Genomic DNA, 23,094 nt, shown 5'->3' on the forward strand with positions numbered 1-23,094 from the left:
GCTAGACAATAACTAGAATTAATGTAGCTTAGCACTAATCTTCCTCTTTCATGTGTGGTTTAGTTACCATCTCTCTTTTGCTGGTTTTAACCTGCACATATTTCTGTGATCAATATAATAATAGTACCTGACCCTAAATAAGTGGATCATGGTAAATGTGCACCACACACTTAACAGGCTTTCCAGAATTGTAAATGAATACCCAAATATCCACTTCCGAGTGGACCACTTACAAATAATTACTATCAGGTGAGTTGTACAGGGGGTATGCTTGAAGCAAAAAAAAAGACTGGAATGACCCAGAATGTGTTGAGCGGTAATGGGAAATTGCAGAACTGGATACATGGACCTTCATTTAGAATTCTGGAAAAACGAATTACTGTGTTCACAGATGGCTATAGGCATAATTGTCACTCTGGTCATTTCCGTTACTGAAGCACTCTCATGCTGAGCACTGATCTAAGTGTTCCAAACTTACCCGAATACGCTTTGCTCGTCGCATATCCTCAGCCGTTAAAGTGCTCTCCAAGGGAACCATCACAGTGTCTTCATGCTGGAGAGGACGTATCTCCGTTGGCTGCTGTATGGAGGGCTGGCTGTCTCTTCCCTGAGTAACAGGGGCCAGGCCCTGCTCGTGATGCTCGTAACCATTCACTGCAGCCTGTCCAACACTGTCATACTGTGCCTTGGAAGAAACAAAATAGATCCATGTGTGAAATACTCAAAGCGCCCTTAATTCTGAATGCTTTAACAAGGATGTTTAAAATTACTAAAACTATTTTCACAGATGATACCATGGTCAGCCATAAGGAAAGCCAAAGAACAAATATACTTGGGAGACTTACCAAGCCTGTCACAACTAGAGGTAAATACATGTAGGGAGGACAGGTTACAAACATGCTAGACGATCTGTATGCAGAAATTTAGAAAAACTGAATCTATATGAACTATGAACTCTCATTATTTCTCCCTATAAGCAATCTCTACTGACTTGTAAGAAGGCCTTTTACTCTAGATAAAAGGATGCTAGACAAGTTGCACATCGAACAAGTTACTTACCTTCAGTAACGATACATCTGTAAGAAACATAGGTTAGTTATAGATTCCTTACCTTAGAATTACCCCCAGGGTGTCAGACTGGATCCGGAAAGTTTTTCGTCAGCAGTACCTCTGCGCGTCTGAAGGTGGCATCAGTCGTCTCCACATCAGTCGTTGGCGTCGCAGTCGCCGGGATGACGTTGCGGTAGCTACTTAGACGTCGCACTCATGCGCTGACGTCAGTTCTGTACACGACTTTCCGTGCCAGAAAAGAAGAGCCATGCAAGACACTGACCACTGGTGCACAAAACTAGGACTCTGAAAGGATGCCCTTAACCCTAGAAATCAGTTAGCAGAACAAGGAGGATGGGTGGGGCGGTAAGGAATCTATAACTAACCTATGTTTCTTACAGATTAATCGTTACCGAAGGTAAGTAACTTGTTCATCTGAAATAAACAGTTGGTTTTAGATTCCTTACCTTAGAATAGATACCTCAGCAATGCCAACCCCGGAGGTGGGTCTGCAAACCAAGATCACACCAGAAAGTCCTGGACAACAGAATAGCCAAAGAAGCCGTCTCTCTGGACTTGGCTGTCCAGGCAGTAGTGTTTTGTAAACGTGTTCAGCGATGTCCACGTAGCTGCCTGACAGATGTCATTCAGAGGAATTCCTCGTCCCAAAGCAGTAGTGGCTGCCGTCACCCTGGTGGAATGGGAATGTAGCCCCACTGGAGGCTCCTTTTTAACTAGAGAATAGCAGGCTTTAATACACAAAAAGACCCATCTAGAGATGGTCCGATTGTGTACGGCCCGACCTTTCTTGGCACCCATGTAGCCAACAAAGAGTTGGTCATCCACCCGGAACTGTTTTGTGCGATCTAGATAGAAGGAAAACGCATGTTTTGGGTCCAGACAGTGGAGCCTCTCTTCCTCTTTAGAAGGAGGTGGAAAGAAGGTGAGCAAAGGGATGGTTTGACTGATGTGAAAGGAGGTGACCACCTTGGGCAGAAAGGATGGACGATTTCTTAGGACAACCTTGTCCGGATGTACAGCCAGAAAAGGAGGTTTGGATGAAAGAGCCTGGAGCTCACTCACTCTTCTGCCAGATGTGATGGCTACCAGGAATGCAGTCTTAAGAGTTAAAAGTCGTAAAGGACAGTTGTGAAGCGGCTCAAAGGGAGCGCACATCACAGAGGTCAAGACCAAATTGAAGTCCCACTAAGGCATTATGAAAGGGATAGGAGGAAAGAGGTGAGTAATGCCTCTTAAACGATTTACAACCGGGGACTTGAAGAGAGAAGGCTGATCAGGAAGCCTTAGAAAGGCGGAAATGGCCGAGAGATAGCCCTTGATAGTGCTGCCGTTCAATCTCCACGCAAGGAGGTGGAGGCTGGACAGGTTCGGATGGAGGACCGTCCCCTGCTGCTGCGACAGAAGTTGCCCCCAAAGAGGCAGTCGAATAGGAGGATCGATGGCCATGTTGAGTAGCTCGGGATACCAGACTCTTCGTGCCCAATCCGGAGCCACCAGAATGACTTGGGCCTGGTTGCGCTTGATCGTCCTCCGCACTCTGGGCAGAAGTGGTATAGGCGGAAAAGCGTACAACAGACCGCAACTCCACTAGCGAAGAAAAGTGTCACCTAGCGAGTGCCGCCTTGGAAATTCCAACGTGCAGAATTGCTGACATTGCGCGTTCTCTTCGGTGGCGAATAGATCTAACCAAGGCTCTCCCCACTGTTGAAAGAGACTCTGCATCACCTCCGAGTGAAGACGCCATTCATGATCCATTATGCACCTGCGGCTGAGTTTGTCCGCCCTGGCGTTCAAGGAACCTGCCAGGTGTTGAACCACCAGGGATATGCCCTGATGTTCCAGCCATGTCCAGAGGCGGAGGGCCTCTAGACATAGGGTCCACGACCCTACCCGCCTTGTTTGTTGCAGTACCACATGGTGGTGGTGTTGTCCGTGAACACCGGCACTACTTTTCCCCGGACAGAAGAAAGGAATGCTTTCAGTGCAAGCCAGATCGCCCGCAGCTCCAGAAGGTTGATGTGGGGCCCGGACTCCGCTGGAGACCAGAGGCCTCTGATCTCCCTCTCTCCCATGTGGCAGCCCCATCCCAGTAGTGATGCATCGGTCACCACTGTGAACTCTGGCTGAGGAAGGGAGAGGGATCTGTCATTGACCATTGGTTCGTGAGCCTCCACTGCAATTGGTGTGCAGTGCCCTCTGAGATCTGGACGCAATCAGACAGATTCCCCTGACGCTGCGCCCACTGGAACTTCAGGTCCCACTGCAGAGCCCGCATATGCCACCTGGCATGATCCACCAGCAGGATGCAGGAGGCCATGAGGCCCAGCAGCCGGGGGTCATCCTGACTGAAACCCGGGATGAGGGCTGAAAGATCGGAATCATAGCCTGAATATCCTGGACTCGCTGCTTGGGAGGATAGACTGGAAACCGTGTCGTGTCCAGAGCCGCTCCAATGAAGAGGAGCTTCTGAGAGGGAATCGGGTGTGACTTCGGCACGTTGATGGAGAACCCCAGCGAATGCAGGAGGACTGCCATAGTCTGGAGGTGGGAGATGACTGCCTGGGGCGAACCCGGCTTCAACAACCTGTCGTCAGCATAGAGGAAGACTAGAACCCCAGATCTACGCAGATGAGCTGTGACTACCGCCATCACTTTCATGAACACCCAAGGGGCGCTGGTAAGGCCAAAGAGGAGCACGGTAAACTGAAAATGCTTGTGGCCTATCATGAACCACAAGAAGCGCCGGTGTGCCGGCAGGCCGGGGATGTGAAAATAGGCGTCCTGCAGGTCCACACTACCATCCAGTCTCCAGGGTCGAGGGCAGACAAGACCTGAGCTAACGTCAACATTTTGAACTTCTCCTTCCGGAGGAAGCAATCGACGCTCATGAGGTCCAAGATAGGACGCAGGTCCTTGTCCTTCTTGGGTACCAGAGAGTAGTGGGAATAGCAACCAAGACCTACTTCTGGGACAGGAACGAGCTCGATGGCTTCCTTGGCCAAGAGAGCCAAAACGTCCTGGTGGAGAAGGCCCAGGTGATCCTCCGACATGCGATGGTACTGAGGTGGCATGGCTGGAGTGGTAGTCTAGAAGGGAAGAGAGTAGCCCCTTCGGACTATCTTCAAAACTCACCTGTCCGACGTGATGGTGCGCCATTGGGGGAGGTGATGAGGGACCCTGCCGCCCACTGGCGATTGATGGGCCTGAAATGTCGGACTAGGAAGGTTTGGAGGCTACTGCAGGGGGGGGAAAGGGACTGGCCCACCCACTGGCCCCCTGAACAACGGCAGTGGTTTTCACGTCCCCAGCCACGCGAATGTTGGGGAACTAGCGTCAGCCTACGCAGGGCGGGTGGAGAGGCCCAAGGACATGGCCGTAGCCCGTAAGCCCTGGTAACGCTCTAGAGCGTTGTCTGCTTTGTCGCCAAAAAGGCGACGGCCATCAAAGGACATGTCCATAAGGGTATGTCCATAAGGGTGTTCAGGACATCCCCAGAAAAGCCAGTCGATCTCATCCAGGTGTAGCGCTGAAGGGCTACCCACGTGGAAATCGTCCTGCCAAGAGAGTCAGCGGTATCCAGCCTGTTGAAAACTAAAACAGCGATATGATTAAGCATTCACTGAAGACATGACTTCTCTCCTAGTTAAAACATGTTTCTTGTCTTATGTTGACTAATGTCCGGACTCCATTTTGTATTGTCATGTCTCCACGTGCTTTGCACGGGAAGAGTCCTACCTTTTCGTTAGTTGCTCTTGTAATCTGCCTAGTAACAGTCTATAAATAGCTCCTTTGTCCGTCTGGCGCATGCCCAGACTTGACCACATCTGTTATCAGTTAGTCCTGCTTGACCATGTTTTCGCGGGCTCAGGAACTTGTTGACTCCGCCCACATATTGATTCTGTATCGAAAATGACCATAAATGGTAATGAATTTTGCTCTATGTTGTATCCACCCACTTATGAGCCCCTCTGTTGTGTATAAAAGGGGACCGTGTACGCAAGTTCTTTGTGCTACTCTATGCAATACTAAAGAGTGTTGTGTAGGTTGTAGGACCACCCTTAAGGGTTAATAAACTTTGTCTTTGTATTTGCAGCTTCCGTGCCAACTTCCTTCTAGCTTTTGTTACAGGAGAGCGAACCCTAGTATACTGCGGGCCTAGCTGGGGCCTGTATTCATCAAGCCTGGATGGTAAACTTTGCTGCAACCCTCCCAGCGGCAACAGCCTGGGAGAGTACTGCCCGGGCCTCCTCCGGACACTGAGGCAGCACTTGCACAACCGCGTCCCACACACAGTGGGACCAATAGACATGCGGTGTTTACCGACCGCAGCCCCAAGCTGGCAGAAGAAAAAATCTTCTTCCCTATCTAGTGGAGCGTTAGGGAATGCGCCCTTGGAAGTAGAGGCTTGGAATACCAAGCTCTCAGGGGTGGGGTGTTGGAAGAGGTAAGTGGGGTCGACCGGGGCCAGGCGGTGGCATCGGGCAATCATCCTATCCACGTGTGCCCCCGTGTTGGGCCTGGACCAGGTGCTCAAAAGGACGTCGGTAAGGGCTTCACTGAACGGCAGCAGGAGCTCTGAAGAGCTTGCTTGTGGTTGAAGCACCTCTGTCAGGAGGTTAGTCCCGACCGTCACTGTAGGGAGCTCAAGGTGGAGAGCCTCGGCCGCCCTATGCAACAACACTGCGTATGACGCTCCCTCCTGCGTAGCCATGGTAGGAGGAGACAACATGCCACGGTCAGGGGAGGTATCAAGACCACTGGCATCCCCCAGGTCCTCTCTCCAGTCCGGATCATACTCCAACTGGTCGGTCAGAGGGTCACCTGACCCCTCCCAGTACTCCTACTCCTCCTCATCCTCTGGGTGCCAATCTGGCCTGAAAGGGACCCCAGGAGTGAGCAGGGGCACAAAAACCCCACTCAGCACCAGATCCGGTGTCGGGCAATGCTGGTCTGGCTCCGTGTCCACATCAGGATGGAGGCTGGGGTCGACGCCGGACGACCGAGGCCAGGGCTGGCGTCGAATGCGGTGCAGTGCCGGAGGAAGCAGTGTTGATGGAGGCGTAATGAGGTCAATCGGCGCCAATCTGGATCTAGGCCTGGATGCATGAGGGCCCTGCGGAGCCATGCCGGAGCCGCCGGCGGAGAAGGCCTAGGACCCCCAACTGATTCCGCAGGGCCCGAAGGCGCGCTGGCAGGTTTGGGCTGCCCAACGATGGCATGCATTGAGTCATAAAATCCCGGGAAGGGAGGGAAACTCTGTGTCGGCCCTTCAGGCTTCGCATGTGGAGCCGCAAGAGCGGCACCGCCTGCATCCTTTGTCGCATCAGCCGACCGACGGGGGAAGTCGAAGAGTGACGATGCTTCTTCGACTTCTTCTTGGGCTTCGACTTTCCTGACCCGAGTGCGAAGACTTAGAGGACGAATGGTGATGGCTACGCCACTGGTCCCTTGACCTCCCTCACGACCGGGACCTCCAACGGCGCGGAGCCAACTGCTGACCCTCAAGAAGCTTTCAGGACCGCCCCTGCAAATTTGGAGCCATGGACCGGCAGTAGGAGCACGACTTGGGGTTGTGGTCGTGCTCCAGGCAAAAGAGGCAAACGCAGTGCGGAGCCGTCAACGACATCAGTCGGGAACAGGAACCGCAAGCCTTAAAGCCGGGCATCCCTATGTGCACCAGGAGTCGATAGGAGTCAGAAAGACATCGACAAAAGTCACTCAAAAAGTTGAGTCAAAAAGTGACTGGAGGTACCGCTCTCTCCGGATCTGCACTGCATGGCGCGGAAAAAGAAAGAACTGACGTCAGCGCGCGAGGGTGGCCTCTAAGTAGCTACCGCAACGTCATCCCACCGACCACGAATGATGCAGAGCCGACCGACGCCACCTTCCGACGTGCAGGGGTACTGCTGACGAAAAACTTTCCGGATCCAGTCCAATGCCATGGGGTAATTCTAAGGTAAGGAATTTATAGCTAACTGTTTCTTTTAGATTTAATATTTCCAGTTTTAGTTTCACAATGAAATCCTCTCAGAAAGAGTGTAATGACCGAGCATGAATGGAGACTGTATTCTCCTCCAACATTTGGAAATTATCCTTTAGAGAAAGGTAAGGTACATCAGCCAAGTGTCATGTGACTTAACAAGTTATACATTTGCTCTTAACATCTGGGGTGACCTGTAGTTTAAGACTTTTGATATGGGCAAGGTCAACTGACTACCATTACATTAGGCAATAATTGTAACTGTAATTAACATCGCTGGAAAACGTCAAAATTGTGGCAGTGCTAACAAAAAAACAAGAAATGTATTATTAACTTGCTAAAACTTCTGAAATGGGAGCACATTCTGCAAATAATGATAGAAGGAGATGTAACCTAGTATCTAAAGTTGCCGACTTTGGAATCCGGGTGTGAATCCCGGCCTCAGTGCTTGGCTCCATATTTTTGATTCTAAGCAAATCATTCAATCTTCCTGTGACTCAATGTGTAAAATATATTTGTTTAAACCCACTTGATGTACACAATCTTGTAGATAATCACCCTATCTACCCTCTTCCATCCCCACCAATATGATGTACATAAAATTACATTACACCATTGGTTCATGCTAAATAAAAAAATGATGAGGTTTTAGATTCTACTCGCAGTGACAATACTGGCCTCCAAAGCTCTACGTAGTTTAGTTTGTAGTATTTTAGTTGATATGTCAAAACAAATGTGTGGTTAAAATCTATTTCCATGTTCAGTACCCAACAGTTTAAGTGTCCAATTGTTGAAAATCTTAAATGCCTTACATTTCCAATGTGACAACCTTTAATGCCTTCAATTTGAGATAAAGTAATGTTAATGTACAAGTGCGATGGTTCTCTCTTCTTTGGGGGGAACTCAGTATTCATTTCAGTTCACTTTCTCTCTCAAGTACTCTTTCCGCTTGGTGGCCTATAGAAATCCACTCATAAATAAAACACAGGCTCTTTTTAAAAACTTGTGAACATAAAATGGCAAATGCAAGAGGCCAGAGCGAAATAAAACACCAGTAGAAATACTAAAGAGGACAGAGTACACTTCAAAATGAAATCCACTTCTTGCAAAATGGTAAAATGATGATTCGTCTATATCTTCCAAGAGGCAATAATTACGAGAAGCCCTAGAGATATATGTTTAATTTGCTGGCAGAGCATCTCGCAATGGTCCATTTTTCTTTATCCTGGCTAAATCAGATGTGACTGCCTTTAGTGCAAGGGATTCCCACGGCAGAGCCAACAATATTTTTTGTTAATATTTACTCTATTATTAAGTAATGACCAAGCTTCTTCCAAGAAGCAGCCTTCTCTCCAAATGAGAATTTCTTTGATTTCCAGGAGGTGTCAAATCCTTTGGATCAATCTTTAGCTCGACATCTAAATGAATGGCCAGATTATTTTTTTTCTAATTTGCATATGCAATTGAGGCACTTGATGGATATGACTTGCGAACGTGCTGTAAAGCTGGGAAGTTGGAGGATGAGAGTGAACGTGCAAACTCACAAATTAAAAAAAATGAAAACAAGAAGAAAGCCTCTTAACGGGGCTACACACCACAGACTATGATAAAGCACAACATAATGTGATCCACTTAAAAAGCAAGGCAACTGAATCAGAACGTTCATCAACTGAGAAAGGAGCCTGCATTCAGATAGTCACTAACATAATGTGTTCTCAACTTCTAGCACTAGGTTCTAAGGTGCCTAAAGGGAAATGCTACTTACCAGTATGCATCTGTTCTTGGCATGTAGAGCTGCAGATCTACACACTGCATAGATCGGCATCTGGTGTTGGGCCCGGATGTTTGCACTTGTTTTTGTCCTGGAAAGTCTTTGGAAGTCCCGAGGTAGGTGACTCCTCCTTAGGATCATAGTGCGCATGGGCATCGGCTCCATCCTCAGATTGTTTTTCGCCAGCAGGGAAATGATGGAGCTTTGTAAGAAACAGGAAGATGCCCTTGTATGCTGTATCTAAATAAGATAATACTGGAACTGATAAAGGAAGCCGGGGAAGCGGGTGGGCGTGTGTAGATCTGCAGCTCTACATGCAAAGAACAGATGCATATTGGTAAGTAGCATTTCCCGTTCGAGGCATATGAGCTGCAGATTACACACTATGCATAGATTGTATAGCAGTCCACCTCCTTAGCGGCGGCCAACAGTATCTGTTGCAGTAGTCTGAAATAGGATTTTAAGTACAGTTTGGCCCGGGGGGTGCTAGGTGGCGCTGGACTGTCATGGCCGCACTTCAGTGAGGCTCCCGCCGGCCAGGCGACTCTAAACCCTCTAGCACCGTCCTTATGGCCAGATACAGACGGCTCGACGACACCGGAGAGTAGCGACCCGCGTTGGGAACACTGGGTGCAGCTCTCCCGAACATTGGCGGCTCAGCGGTGATGATATTGGCTCCCAAGGCCATCGGGAGCTGTGTGGTGCGTGGTGCGGAGCGGCGGCCCTTGCTACTTTTCACCGGGGATCGGTGCAGCCTGGTGGGCCGCGGTCGGGACACCGGACTGGAGCCGAGACTATCGCTGCCCTTGGACACCTGTTGAGATGCGGTCCCCCCCTCCCCCTGCTCAGAGGTCCTGCCTGCCGCTGCCGAGCGTGGTGATCGCGCTGAGAGCCTGGGCCCGAGACTTGCTGTCCTTGCGCCGGACTGCCTGCCTCATCCGATCACTCTGGGCTAGAAGCAGGCCTTGTTGCGCCCAGAAACCATTCGTGTGCCGCGGGTGGAGGCATCGGGAGCGGACTCGATACTGGGGCTGGCGGTGGCGCCTCCTTTTCTGCGCCTCACTTGTGGGGGACCCTGGGGTCGACTCGGCGGACTTCTCCTCGGCCCTTTCACTCGGCCTGGGCCTCTGACGCCCTCTGAACTGTGAGTCTGCGGCTGGACTGTCACTGTGGCCTGGAGGGTACGGGGGACGCTGCGGCTCCTGCTAACTGCTGGGGATAGTCGGATTGCCGGCCGGTCATCTGGGCAGCATACCTTTGAAGGCATTCGGCGGCCGACGGCTCGGCTTGCTCTGTCGAGGCCGGTGATTGAAGATACGGAGCGGCGTGGTGGGGTGTGCGGTCCGTGGTTGGACGTCGGAGCCGGTGCCTGCTGCGCCCCTGGAAGAGTACGATCCCTGAGCGGCCCGGATTTTGGAGATCTGTGTTAGCGCCCACAGATAACATGGGCAAATTGGACACGAAACAATTGACATAACATTTTAATCCCCCAAAGAAGAAAACACGTGCACAGTCTGCGGATGGAGGGGAGCCGGGCCCCAGCGGGGAGGAGGAGGTGGACTGGAAGGCCCTCCTTGTGGGTATGCAGAAGAGCCTAACCTCCATTGATGCCAAGATAGATAATATGAACACCCGCCTGGACGCGGTGGTGCACCGGCTGGATCAACATGGGGAGCGCCTGAAGGAGGCGGAGGAACGGATATCGGAGCTTGAGGATGGAGCTGGAACCGGCGCGACTAAACTCTCTCAGATGGACCGGTTGCTTAAGGTCATCGCAGAAAACAACGAAGACTTAGAGGCGCGTTCTCAACGGAACAAGTCTGCTGATTGATAAGTTCGGGCGGGACTCTTTCTCGCCGCAACAGGTGGTGGAGCGTGCCCACAGATCCCTGGGGCCTCGGCCGATCCCCGGAGCTCCGCCGCACCCTATCATCATTAAGTTCCTCAATTACAGGGATCGCGACACCCTGCTACGATTGGCCCGAGAGCAACAACCGATTCTGCATGAAAATACCACCATCTCCTTCTATCCGGATTTCACCCAGATGGTGCAGGAGGCCCGCCGCAAGTTCGCGGGAGTGAAGAAGAAACTGCTGCAGAGAGACATTCCATATTCTATGCTGTATCCCGCCAAGCTAAAGATCACTCACCACGGCAAGGCTCTCTTCTTTGGCAGTCCGCAGCAGGCGGAGGACTTCCTAAAGGAACAGCAGCCTTCCGCCTCTCGGCGGCGCAGCCCTGAGACACGATCTGGATCCCGGTCCCCGACGTCTGCTCCGGATTGATGAGTATTGCTAACAAAGTCTCTTCTTTTTCCCTCACTTCTACCTTTCTCTCACACTCCTTATTGCCCATTCTTCCCTGCTCTTTTCTTTCTCCTCGGCTCGTACTTTCTTCCAGCTGCAGCTATAGACTGGTTGAACTCATGGGGCGATTGGCTTGACAGTGGTGGGGAATACTTCACTCCTTCGGCCTCCCTTTACCCTTGCAAGAGACAGGAGGACATCGAAATCAGGGGTCTCACTGGTGCAGTTACACGCTACTTATGAGGAATTGGCTCAAACTGATGCTATTGTTCGCCTTGGCACTCTCCCCCCTACCCCACGTCAGCTCCACGCCCAACGTGGCGACGGTGCAGTGGGTGCAATATTGGGGTCGGGGAGGGCAGGTCCAGCTCACTGGTGTCTCCCGGAGAGGGAATACCCCATACCTCTGGTTATGTTGGTTCTAGGGGATGGGAGGGGTCTGGATCCCGACAGGTTTGGGCTGTTGCGGTGGGAGGGGTAGGGACGGGGCACGGAGTTGATGGCAGGGGAACAGTTTATCGGGAGGGCCTCCGCCGACGAGTTGGGGCAGTCGGATGGAATGGGAGGGGGGGGGGGGGGGGGGAAATGTAAATGCAACACTACACTTGGACATTGGATTATCCACTCTTATACACTTGGGTCTGACGTCTTGCGACCCCCGTATGGGGGCCTGGGGGCGAGGGCGCGCACATCACTAGTGTGGGAGGGGATAGGCAGCAGGGGTCTGAGGCTCAGCTGCGCGACATGCTTGTTCCTAACATTTTGCACCCCTCCGAGTAATGGCGCAGGGGGATAGATCTGCACAACAAGATCCGCATAGCAGAGTCAATGTCTTGACGTGGAATATACGGGGGCTGGGAGATCCGCGTAAGCGTCGACAGGTCTTGGGTTATCTTGATCGCCATCAGATACACATCGCACTGCTGCAAGAAACCCACACGGATCCCAGACGTCCACCTACATTTGCATCTAGATGGGCAGCATATGGCCTTTTTTCTTCATATTCCACATACTCCAGGGGCACAGCCATACTGGTCAAGAAACACACCCCGTTTGTACTTTTGGGGGAAAAAACTGATGTCGAGGGACGGTTCTGCGTCATGTGGGGGCAGATGGGAAACGCTACAGTCACTATAGCATCCTCCTATGGGCCCAACATGGACCGGCCCACACACTTTATTTCTCTGTGGGAAGTCATACTGGATATTGGATCCACACACCTGATCTGGGGAGGGGATTTTAATGTTACTCTAGACCCTACTCTGGATCGCTCTAATGCAGACACCGCACATCATCCTCGCTCACAGGCCTACATTTCTGACCTAATGGATCATCATTCGCTGCTTGACGCCTGGTGCCGCATTCACCCAGACACGCAGGAGGGCACACATTGGTCGACGCCGCATTCCACCTGGGCCCGGTTAGATTATATGCTACTATCTAGGAGCCTGGGGTCCTCACTGTTGGGAGCGCGACACTTGCCTCGTACCTATTCGGATCATGCGCCTGTGCTGATCACTCTGGCCAGAACTGGATTGGTCGGCGAGCCACTTCCATGGCGCATGCAGCCTAATATCCTACTAGATGACCTCTTTAAAACTGAGATGTCCCAGGAGATCACAGAATTTATAGATCGGAATAGGGGTTCGGTGGACAACGTGGCGACGGTGTGGGAGGCCTTCAAGGCCACCATGCGGGGCGTGTGCATTTCTAAGGGCTCGGGAGTTCTGCGTTCGCTTCGCACCACGCTGACCACCCTGGAGCGTGCTTTACACGTACTAGAAACTGCCCCAGATTTTTTGGATAACCCTATGGCACAACTTGAATACCGCACCAAACTCACTGAGTTTAAGGTCACAGCTGAGAGGGAGGTCCATTTTCGTGGTAAACATTTTGTTGCGCGAGCGTATGGGGAGGGGGAACGACCTGGCAGGTTTCTGGCGGGTGCGGTCCGCCCACCGCGATGCGCCAATCACATACTGGAGGTCAGGGCCCCTTACGGCACCATGCAGCGCGATACGCCTTCTATTCTTTCCACCTTTGTATCTCATTATACCGCCTTGTACACATCCAAGCGTGAGTCGCCATTGGAGATGTCCGAGTACCTGTCGGAGCTTACCCTCGGATGGATATCCGATGCTCAGCTGGAACTCCTGGCGGCTCCCATCGGGCTAGCCGAAATTAAAGAAGCCATAATGCAAACGGCATCGGCAAGTCGCCGGGTCTGGATGGCTTCCCTATCGAGTACTACAAAACTTTTATTGACCCATTGGTGGCAGTCCTACGGGAGGTATTTGAGGAGGCAAATGAGACTGGCTCCCTGCCGCCCAGTATGTCGGAGACCCTGATAGTCTCTCTTCTCAAACCTGGAAAACCCCCTGACTGCTGCGATTCCTATAGGCCCTTATCCCTCATTAATAGCGATGGGAAGATCCTGGCTAAAGTACTGGCGAATCGCGTTAATCTTTTGATTGGAGGGCTGATTCTGCCGGACCAGGCGGGGTTTATCCCCGGTAGATCCACCTCCCACAATTTACGAACGCTTTTCTCGGTCCTGAACAATGCTGATCCCTCTCTCGCCCTGGTGGCGGTCTTCCTGGACGCCACCAAGACGTTCCACTCGGTCGAGTGGGACTACCTTCATTTGATCCTAACAAACATGGGAATGCCATTGGCATTCTCCAGATGGATCCAAATTCTGTATCGCCGCCCCATGGCAAGAGTCCTTATTAATGGTCGCGTCTCTGTGCCCTTCCTTGTCACCAGAGGTACTAGGCAGGGATGCCCACTATCGCCACTCCTTTTCGCTTTAGCGATAGAACCGCTGGCGTCCCGCCTTCGGCAGAACTACCTAGCGGCATCCCTGAGATGCCAACGGCGGCAACTCTTATTGTCACTCTACGCGGACGATCTCACGCTATATATCAAGCATCCCCGGGATAATTTAAACCCCATACTTAGAGAATTTGTTAGATTTGCGCTGTACTCGGGGATACACATCAATTGGGGTAAATCCGCCATTTTCCCTCTCACGGAAGGCGTTGACAGAATCCAGCTTGATTTTCCACTAGAGTGGCGCTGGCGCGATGCAGACGTGAAGTACTTGGGAGTGTGGGTCTCCAGGGATCGGCAAGAGGTGATGCGTATGAACTATGGCAGGGCTCTTGATGCTATACGTGCGCACGTGACCAGGTGGCTGACCCTACCGTTGACCATGGCTGGTCGGATCTCACTTATAAAGATGGTTATACTCCCTAAGCTGCTCTACCTCTTCCTCAATATACCGTTTCATCCGGGCGGATATTTTTTTAGGGCACTACGGTCAGAACTAATACGTTTGGTGTGGGGGGGTAAAGGCCGCGGCTTAAGTGGACTGTGCCCATGCGCCCATACATACAAGGTAGGTTCGATATACCCGATTTCGAAATTTACTACAACTGCGCCCAGGCGCACTATGCGTACTATTGGCACTGACCCTCTCCTTTCATGCCACAGACAGCGGTGGAGCACTGGTTGGCGGATCCGATCCCGCTTGAGGGAGCGGTCCTTGCTGAAGTGCCATCGTCTCGCGCGGACTCCAACCCCGTGCACGCTATGGCACATGCTTGGAGTGTTATTGCAGGTTGCCTGGGCATGTCGCTTCTTTATTCCCCACTGATGCCTCTCGTGTACCACCCGTCCCTCCCACTCTTGGGAGAGGGGATGTTCCAGAGAATCAAACTGAAAATGGGGATTACGTGCTGGGGTGACCTATTTCACGAGGGCCGGTTTCGTGACCTCTCGCTTCTTTATGGGGACGCGGCGCCTACCCCCCTGGAGGTTTTCGCTTTTATCCGGCTCCGTAGCGGGCTACAGAAAATATTGCCGGCATATCCGGCTGAACCCACTGTTCTCGACCCACTACATCATCTGCTTGACTCCTCTTCCCCATCGCACATGGTCTCCTCGCTTTATCGGCGCGTTTATAACCGTATCAGGGGAAGGGGGGGGGGGGGGGGTGTTGCGGTTCCGTGCATGCTGGGAGGCTGAGATCGGCATCGCATTTACGGACGACCAGTGGGAGTACTGCTGTTTGCAAACTGAAATGATCTCCTCTAGTAGCAGGTTTCGCGTTATCCACTATAAGTTCTTGCATCGCCTCTACTGCACTCCAGCCCAGATGTACAGGTTTAATATTCGCGATAATGACCGTTGTGAAAGATGCCACTCTCCTGGTTCGGATTTCCTCCATTTAGCCTGGACCTGCCCAAGCATAGACGAGTATTGGAGTCAGGTATATGCGGCCCTGGGGGAAATGCTGGGGACCCCGCTGCGGCCCTCTCCCTTGCAGACCTTACTGGGGTACACCCGAGACATACCGAAGCCAGGTCTCCGCTTTGTTACTAGTGCGTTACTGCTTGCCAAGCGACGCATAGCGGGTCGATGGGGACGGGGAAGGCGTCCCAAGTTTAAGGAATGGCTGCGGGATTTGCTCACCTGCCAGGAAAATGTCCTTTTGTATTCTGAGTTGCTTCCGCCTGTGTCCCGCCCCCCTGACATTTGGGGACCCTTGACACGGTATCTCACTGCACATAGCGACCGGCAATCGCCCTCTGCTACCACTGAGGGATGACTCCTCTACTGTCTGCTTACACTGGGAGAGATGTGTCCTGTGGGTGCCTTTTGGGGTCGGATTCACACGCTACCCACTCTTTCTATAGTGTTGCCGCTGGGATGCAGACTACACTGGGGTGTAACCGCTGGTGGCCTGGGGCGCTTCCATTTCACACCACTCTCCTGCGCTGCCACGGCGGGGTGCATCTAACTATTACCGATCTCTCGCAGAGCTGTCCGTCTGGATGTCTCCGGGGGCGGGCTACACTCTGACTGGTATTGTGGAATGGGTTTGCCTGGGGGGGGGGGGGGGGGGGGGGGGATCGGGTCTCCTAATGGACGGTATTTGTGACCTGGAGGACCCATGGAGGGGGAATGTTGCTATGACCATGTAATTGTCTCAAGTGTATGAAAACAAATGGACTAGCGATCCTAGGATGTTACTGTATATGGCCAAGTGTGTTGCATTGATGTATTTTGATGACCAAATTCTAAATAAAGAGTTAAAAATAATTTTAAAAAAAGTACAGTTTGGCCCACACTAGCTTGTTGTTTTGACTGCACATCTACACAATAGTGTTTTGTGAACGTGTGCGGTGTAGACCATGTAGCTGCCCTGCAGATGTCATCTAATGGAATGTTCCCTAAAAATGCCATAGAAGCCCCTATTTTTCTTGTAGAGTGGCTCTAGGAGGAACAGTTAAAGTACATTTTGCTTTGTGGTAGCATATTTGTATGCATTTAACCATCCATCTGGCTATCCCGGACTTTGTTATGGGATTGCCTTTGTGTGGTGGTGAGAAAGAAACAAAATGTTGTTTAGTCTTTCGAAAAGGTTGTGTTCTCTCAATGTAATAGACCAATGCTCTTTAAACATCTAAAGTATGTAGAACTCTTTCTGCGACTGTGTGTGGTTGCGAGAAGAATACGGGCAACACCACAGATTGATTGAGGTGGAAGGGAGAAATGACTTTAGGGAGGAATTTAGGATTAGTTCGGAGAACAACCTTATTGTGATGGATTTGTAAGAAAGGTTCCTGAATAGTTAGTGCCTATAGCTCACTAACTCTTCTTAGAGAAGTTATGGCCACTAGGAAAGCAACCTTCCATGTTAAGAATTGTAGCTCACATTTATGTAGAGGTTCAAAGGGAGGTCCCATGAGTCTTGTGAGAACGATGTTTAAATTCCACACAGGTGAGGGTAGAACTCTGGGAGGAATTATCCTTTTGAGTCCTTCCATAAAGGCTTTGATGGCAGGTACCCTGAATAGTGATAAATGTTGTCTATTTTGTAGATATGCTGCTATGGCAGCAAGGTTTAGCCTAATAGACGTATAGGCTAAGTTGCACCTTTGTAGGTGTAGTAGGTAGCTTATGATGTGTTGGATAGACACATCTAGGGGATTGATGTTATTGTTATGAGAATGGATCACAAATCGTTTCCACTTGGCTGCGTAGCAGGCTCTAGTGGTAGGGCATCTAGCTTCCTTAATGACGTTCATACAGTCAGGAGGAAGGTTAAGGGACCGAATTCTAAGATTTCAGGAGCCAGATCGCAAGGTTGAGCTGAGCTGGGTCCGGGTGTCTGATCTCTCCACGGTTCTGGGTTAAGAGGCGTGGTGAGAGGTGTAATATTTGGTGCGGAACTACGGACAGTTCCAGCAATGTGGTGTACCACGGTTGGCTGGCCGAAGTTGGAGCAACTAGAATGAGAGTCAGTGAGTGTTGCCGTAGTTTGCGCACCACCAGTGGTATGAGTGGGAGAGGCGGAAAGGCCTACGCAAATCTGCTTGACCAGTTCATCCATATCGCATTGCCTTTGGCCAATGGGTGTGGGTATCTGGCGGCGAAGCTTGGGCATTTGGCGTTTTCGTGGGTGACAAAGAGGTCTATCTGTGGTTGCCCCCACATTTGAAAGAATGGTTGAAGAACTTGTGGATCTGTTGCGTTTGACGACTTAACAGATCGGCTATGGTGTTTTGGACTCCTGGGATATGTTGGGCTAGGAGAAAAATGTTCTGAGGTATAGCCCATTTCCATATGTTCTGTGATAGCTGAGAAAGCTGCAGAGAGTGTGTCCCGCCTTGTTTCTGTATGTAGTACATGGCTGTCATGTTGTCCGTGCGGACTAGGACAGTCTTGCCTGATATTTGTTTTTGGAATGCTTTTAAGGCTAGGAATATTGCCAGTAATTCCAGGTGATCGATGTGGAATAACTTTTGTTGAGGTGTCCACCTGCCCTGCATGGTGTGATGTAATAGGTGAGCACCCCAGCCGGAGAGCGATGCGTCCGCTGTCATGACAATTTGAGGAAATGGCTCTAGGAACGGTCGCCCTTTGGAAAGGTTTTTGGTGTTCCACCACTGCAGAGAGCGATGAGTGCGACCGTCTACCAACACCAGATCTGTTAGCTGACCTTGATCCTGGTTCCATTGGTGTGCTAAGCACTCTTGTATGGGACGCATCTGGAGTCTTGCGTGAGGCACTATGAATATGCAAGAGGCCATCATCCCTATGAGCTGCATGAACACTCGAGCTGTAAGAAAGTGATGCAGCTGAAATTTGGTGAAGAGAGCGAGAATGCTTGCTATTCTGGCTGGACTGGGATAGGCTAGCGCTTTTGAGGCGTCAATTGTGGCGCGGAGGTACTGTTGCAGGTGAGAGGGTTGCAGGTGAGACTTGGTGTGGTTTATTGTGAACCCCATGTCGTGGAGTAATTGGATGGAGCACACTGGTTGTACGAGCTGGCTTTTATGAGCCAGTTGTTGAGGTATGGGAAGAAGTGAATGTGTTGTCTTCTTAGATGGGCTGAGACTACCGCTAGGCACTTTGTGAATACCCGTGGTGCTGTTGTGACTCCGAAAGGGAGTACTTTGAATTGATAGTGCTGCCCGTCCACTACAAACCTGAGATATTTTCTGTGAGCTGCGTGAATGGGAATATGGAAATAGGCGTCCTTGAGATCTAAGGTAGCCAGGAAGTGGCCCTGTGAAAGTAGAGGGAGAACCTGCTGAAGTGTGACCATGTGGAAATGGTCTGATTGTATGTATAGGTTTAGTGGCCTGAGGTCTAGAATGGGTCTCAGAGAGCCGTCTTTGTTTGGTATGAGAAAATACGAGGAGTAAACTCCTGTGTTTTGTTTATGCAGGGCAACTAGTTCTATTGCACTTTTTTGTAGTAAGGAAATTACCTCTTGTTTCAGGAGTGGCAAATGTTCTGTTGACATTGGACGCTGTTTGGGTGGAATGTTTGGGGGGGGTAGAGGTAAGTTCGAGACAGTAACCTGATTTCACTATTTGTCGCACCCACCTGTCTGTGGTGATGTTGGTCCAGACAGGAAGGAACTGTTGTAGTCTTCCCCCGACCAGAGTGGAATGGTCCAGGGGAAGCAGAGGGAAGTCATTGGGCATGGGTGGAGGCAGAGCGGGTGTTGTTAGTCTTGCCTCTGCCCTTGTTATTGTTGCCTCTGTATCCTCCTCTCTGATAACCTCTGGTGAAAGTGGAGTGGGTGGGAGCCTTGTAAGAGGTGGATTGCTTATCAGACGAGTAGCCCCTGGAGTTGCCCTTGTAGGATGATCGATGAAAAGAACGTCTGGGAGCTTGCGATTGCAAGGCTCCCATTGATTTGGCTGTGTCTGTGTCCCTTTTTATCTTTTCAAGGGATGCATCAACATTAGGGCCAAAAATGTGTTGTTGGTCGAATGATTGGTTGAGGATAGAGCTTTGCACCTCAGGTTTAAAACCGGAAATGCGTAGCCACGCGTGCCTGCGGAGAAGGACACTTGTGTTTACTGCTCTGGATACTGTATCTGCCACATCAAGAGCGCACCGGATGGAGGTGTTGGTGATAATTTTACCCTCCTGTATGAGGTCGTTGGCCTTATTTTTGTATTTGTCCGGGAGGTGTTGTAGTAGGGACTCCAACTCATCATAGTGAGCCCTATTGTATCTGGCTAACAGGGCCTGAGTGTTTGCGATGTGCCAAATGTTAGCTGCCGGTGACGCTGTTCTTTTGCCAGAGGCATCCAGGAGTTTAGACGCTTTGTCGGGCGGAGCTGCATTACCTGATGTTTGCGAGTTAGCCCTCTTTCTAGCATTTGAGACCACCATGGAGTCTAATGGAACAGGGCCCTTAATGTAAGCTGGGTCTGTAGGGGCAGCTTTGTATTTTTTCTCAATTCTAGGATTGATGACTCTAGCCCTAACAGGGTCCTTAAATACCTCTGTAGCGTGTTTAATAACCCCTTTGAGCATGGGTAAAGTGGATGTGGACCTTTGGGTGGTGTCAAAAGTGTCCATTAAAAAATCCTCTTCGACCGGTTCTGTATGTAGGTCTACCCCGTGGTACTGGGCAGCTCGGTGTACCAGCTGATTAAAACCCATGGTGTCTTCTGGTGGGGAAGGCCTAGAGGGGTAGATGTCATCTTGCGGGACATTAGGGACATCAGGCGTATTATAGTCATCTCAGGGGTCAGGGGAAGCTGGTGGACTGGGGTCCCCTAGTGGCAGGTCGTCCGCATCGTCCCCTGTGTCATCATATGTGTCATCATCGTCTACTGGTGTAGGGGATGGCTAGGAGAACGAGGTGGTAAGGGAGGTGGAGGAGGAGGTAGAGGAGGTGGAGAAAGGACTCTAAGAGGTGATGTGGCCATGTCCCTCTTTTTAGGTGGTGGAGCTGGTGCAGGCATGTCCAGTGGTCTTTTCCTGGAACTCAGAGTCAATTGACCAGTTTTAGGGTCTTTAATTAGAGTTTTTTGTTGAGGGTCTGGTCGAAAAAGCTCTTCTGAAGAAGGTTGGGTGTTCGGTGTTGACTGTGTCGGTATCAAGGTCTTTTTCGGCACCGGCTCCGGAGCGGTTTTGGGCTTGGAGCCATGTGGTTTACCAGTCTCTGAGTCCTTCTTCGGTGTCGATGGTTTTTTCGGCTCCGAAGAGTGTGAGTCCGAACTTTTGGGGAGTGGCTTCTTCGTCGGCTCCGAGTGTTTTTTTGGTGCCGAGGAGTCACTGCTTGGTGTCTTCGGTGCCGAGGACTTCAGGGTGGAACTAGCGGTCGGCACGGAGGATGGGTGCGACTTCTTTTTCAGTGCCGATGATTGGGCTTCGGCGCCGGTGGCAGGCAGACCCGAGCCCGAGTCGCTGGAAGGCTTGGTAGGCTTCTTTGCCAGGCCCGTGGGCGGGGCATGGGAAGCAGTGTGTCGGTGTGCACCTAAGCCCGAAGGTGAAGGTGTGATCAAAGCCTTTGTTGATGTAGGGAGTGGGTCGGGGTCGACGTCTCTACTTACGACCCGTTGAGCCGGAGTCACTTCTTTGACGTCGGAGTCATCGGCTTCGGAGGCGCTGATGAGGCCTTCTTCGACCCGCTCCTCTGGCACATGGACGCCCTCTTGGAAGATGTCGTTGGGGATCGAACTCGACGAGCGAGCCATGGTCCTTCGAGCTCGTCGATCCCGGATGGTCTTCTTCGAGCGGAAAGAGGCACAAGCTAGGCAGTCTCTGGCCTCATGCTCCGGAGAGAGGCAGAGGTTACACATCTCATGCAGATCGGTGTGGGGAAACTTCGACCCACATCGAGGACACTTTTTGAAAGGCGTCCTTTCCATGAGCCAGATGCCAAAGCTCAGATCAGCCCTAAGGCCTTCTTCGACGACCGGAATCGAAGACTTGTAGAGATGCACACCGATTAGGGTTCGCGATCGAGACAATACCGTCGAAAGGGTGAAAGATTGCGCGTCGAAACAGGAATCGGTAACGGTTCCGAACTGGAGCGCGAGAAACACATCCGAGCCCGATGGCGGAAAAAAACAATCTGAGGATGGAGCAGATGCCCGTGAGCACTATGATCCTAAGGAGGAGTCACCTACCTTGTGACATTCCAAGGACTTTCTAGGACAAAAACAAGTGCAAACATCCGGGCCCAACACCAGATGGCGATCTATGCATAGTGTATAATCTGCAGCTCATATGCCTCGAACACTTGATTAGGAAAATAAGTTACTTACCTGTAACTGCAGTTCTCCAGTATTGGTATCTTTCATAGATTCACATGTTTGAATAATTTCCCGTCGTCGAAGTGCGAGTCCCACGGTACCATAATAAAGCAGTATGTATCACTATCATAGGATATAATGGGAATTAAATAGTTAGTTTAATAGCCTATCTATGTTCTTTTTTAAAAAGGACCAAACTTGAACTATTACTAATCAGGCAACAGCACCCTCTAGAACACTCCCAATAGAGGCTGAGTCCCTTAGATTTTCAAGCACAAGTGGGAATAAAAAATACCGGGCCATAAGGAGAACCTCTCCAGGGAGGAGGGTGAGGCGCATGTGCATCTATGAAAGATACCAATACTTGAGAACTGCAATTACAGGCAAGTAACTTTTTTCTTCTCCAGTATTGGATCTTGCATAGATTCACATGCTTGAATCAGAATAGCAAGCAGTTACTGAATTTGTAAATCTTATAGCATTAGCTCAAATAGCGGATGGTGGGTAGAAAATATATACATAACATCCATATGCAATTTAATAAATGAATATATATATATATATATATATATATATATATATATATATATATATCCAAATCTCGGCCAACCCTTCCAGTACCAGAAAGGACGAAGCGAACACAAGATTTCGTGCTTAAAAGTTTATTTCGTGCCCAGCACCGCCGCCATTACGCGTTTCAGCCCTCTAGGGGCCTTGATCACTTGATACGTCACATGGCTAATTTCTCACAATTTAAAGTGACAATGCTCAGGAAGAACAAACAGTCGCTTCCGATTACTCATCATGGAAATGGAAGAAATCTGACGGAGTATTTCACAAGGTAACTTTCTTTTCCCCATTGTGCAATACATAAAACATAAGTGTGCAAAGTAACGCAAAGTATTGATATAAATACCAAAAATTATTGTTATTCCTGACTTGACTAATAAATAAATAAATACAATTTAAAAGCCAAGAGGTTAGAGGAATCGTTGTCAAAGTATCAAGTTAAAAAGGGCAGGTTTGCAAACACTGTAATCCATATAAATAAGTTCAATATGTCAACAGTTAATAGAGTGTGCAAAAAGATCAAGAAAAAAGCCATCAGAATAAAATACAAAATTCTAATGTTAACATCTTGAAAAAAATGACAACATCGGTACTCTCCACATTAAATATCATGTATGCACTTTGCGAGTATACCCTGTTACCACTCTGTCAAACACAAAAAAGGAAGGAGAAACAATAAAGCCCAAGTGGGCTAATAATGTAACAAACCAACTCAAGATTCTATTGTTTGTTGTCTACCTGATGTCACATAAAATGTCCTACCAACCTAATGTGCAAAATTGTGCTAAATAAATATGTATGCAATATCAAAAAATGGTT

General features: G+C 50.2%; 1 protein-coding gene across 3 annotated transcripts in view; it reads right to left on the reverse strand.

Annotated features, from left to right (window-relative positions):
- PRDM10 (PR/SET domain 10) overlaps positions 1–23,094 on the reverse strand; it is a 1,096,800-nt gene that overhangs the window by 610,178 nt on the left and 463,528 nt on the right. For all 3 annotated transcript variants that reach the window (XM_085647206.1, XM_085647205.1, XM_085647207.1), the window contains exon 12: positions 479–685. In XM_085647206.1, the coding sequence (XP_085503332.1) occupies positions 479–685 (207 nt within the window). The remainder of the gene's footprint in view (positions 1–478; positions 686–23,094) is intronic.

The sequence above is a fragment of the Triturus cristatus genome, chromosome 3_2 (genome assembly GCF_964204655.1).
Source record: "Triturus cristatus chromosome 3_2, aTriCri1.1, whole genome shotgun sequence".
NCBI lineage: Eukaryota > Metazoa > Chordata > Amphibia > Caudata > Salamandridae > Triturus > Triturus cristatus.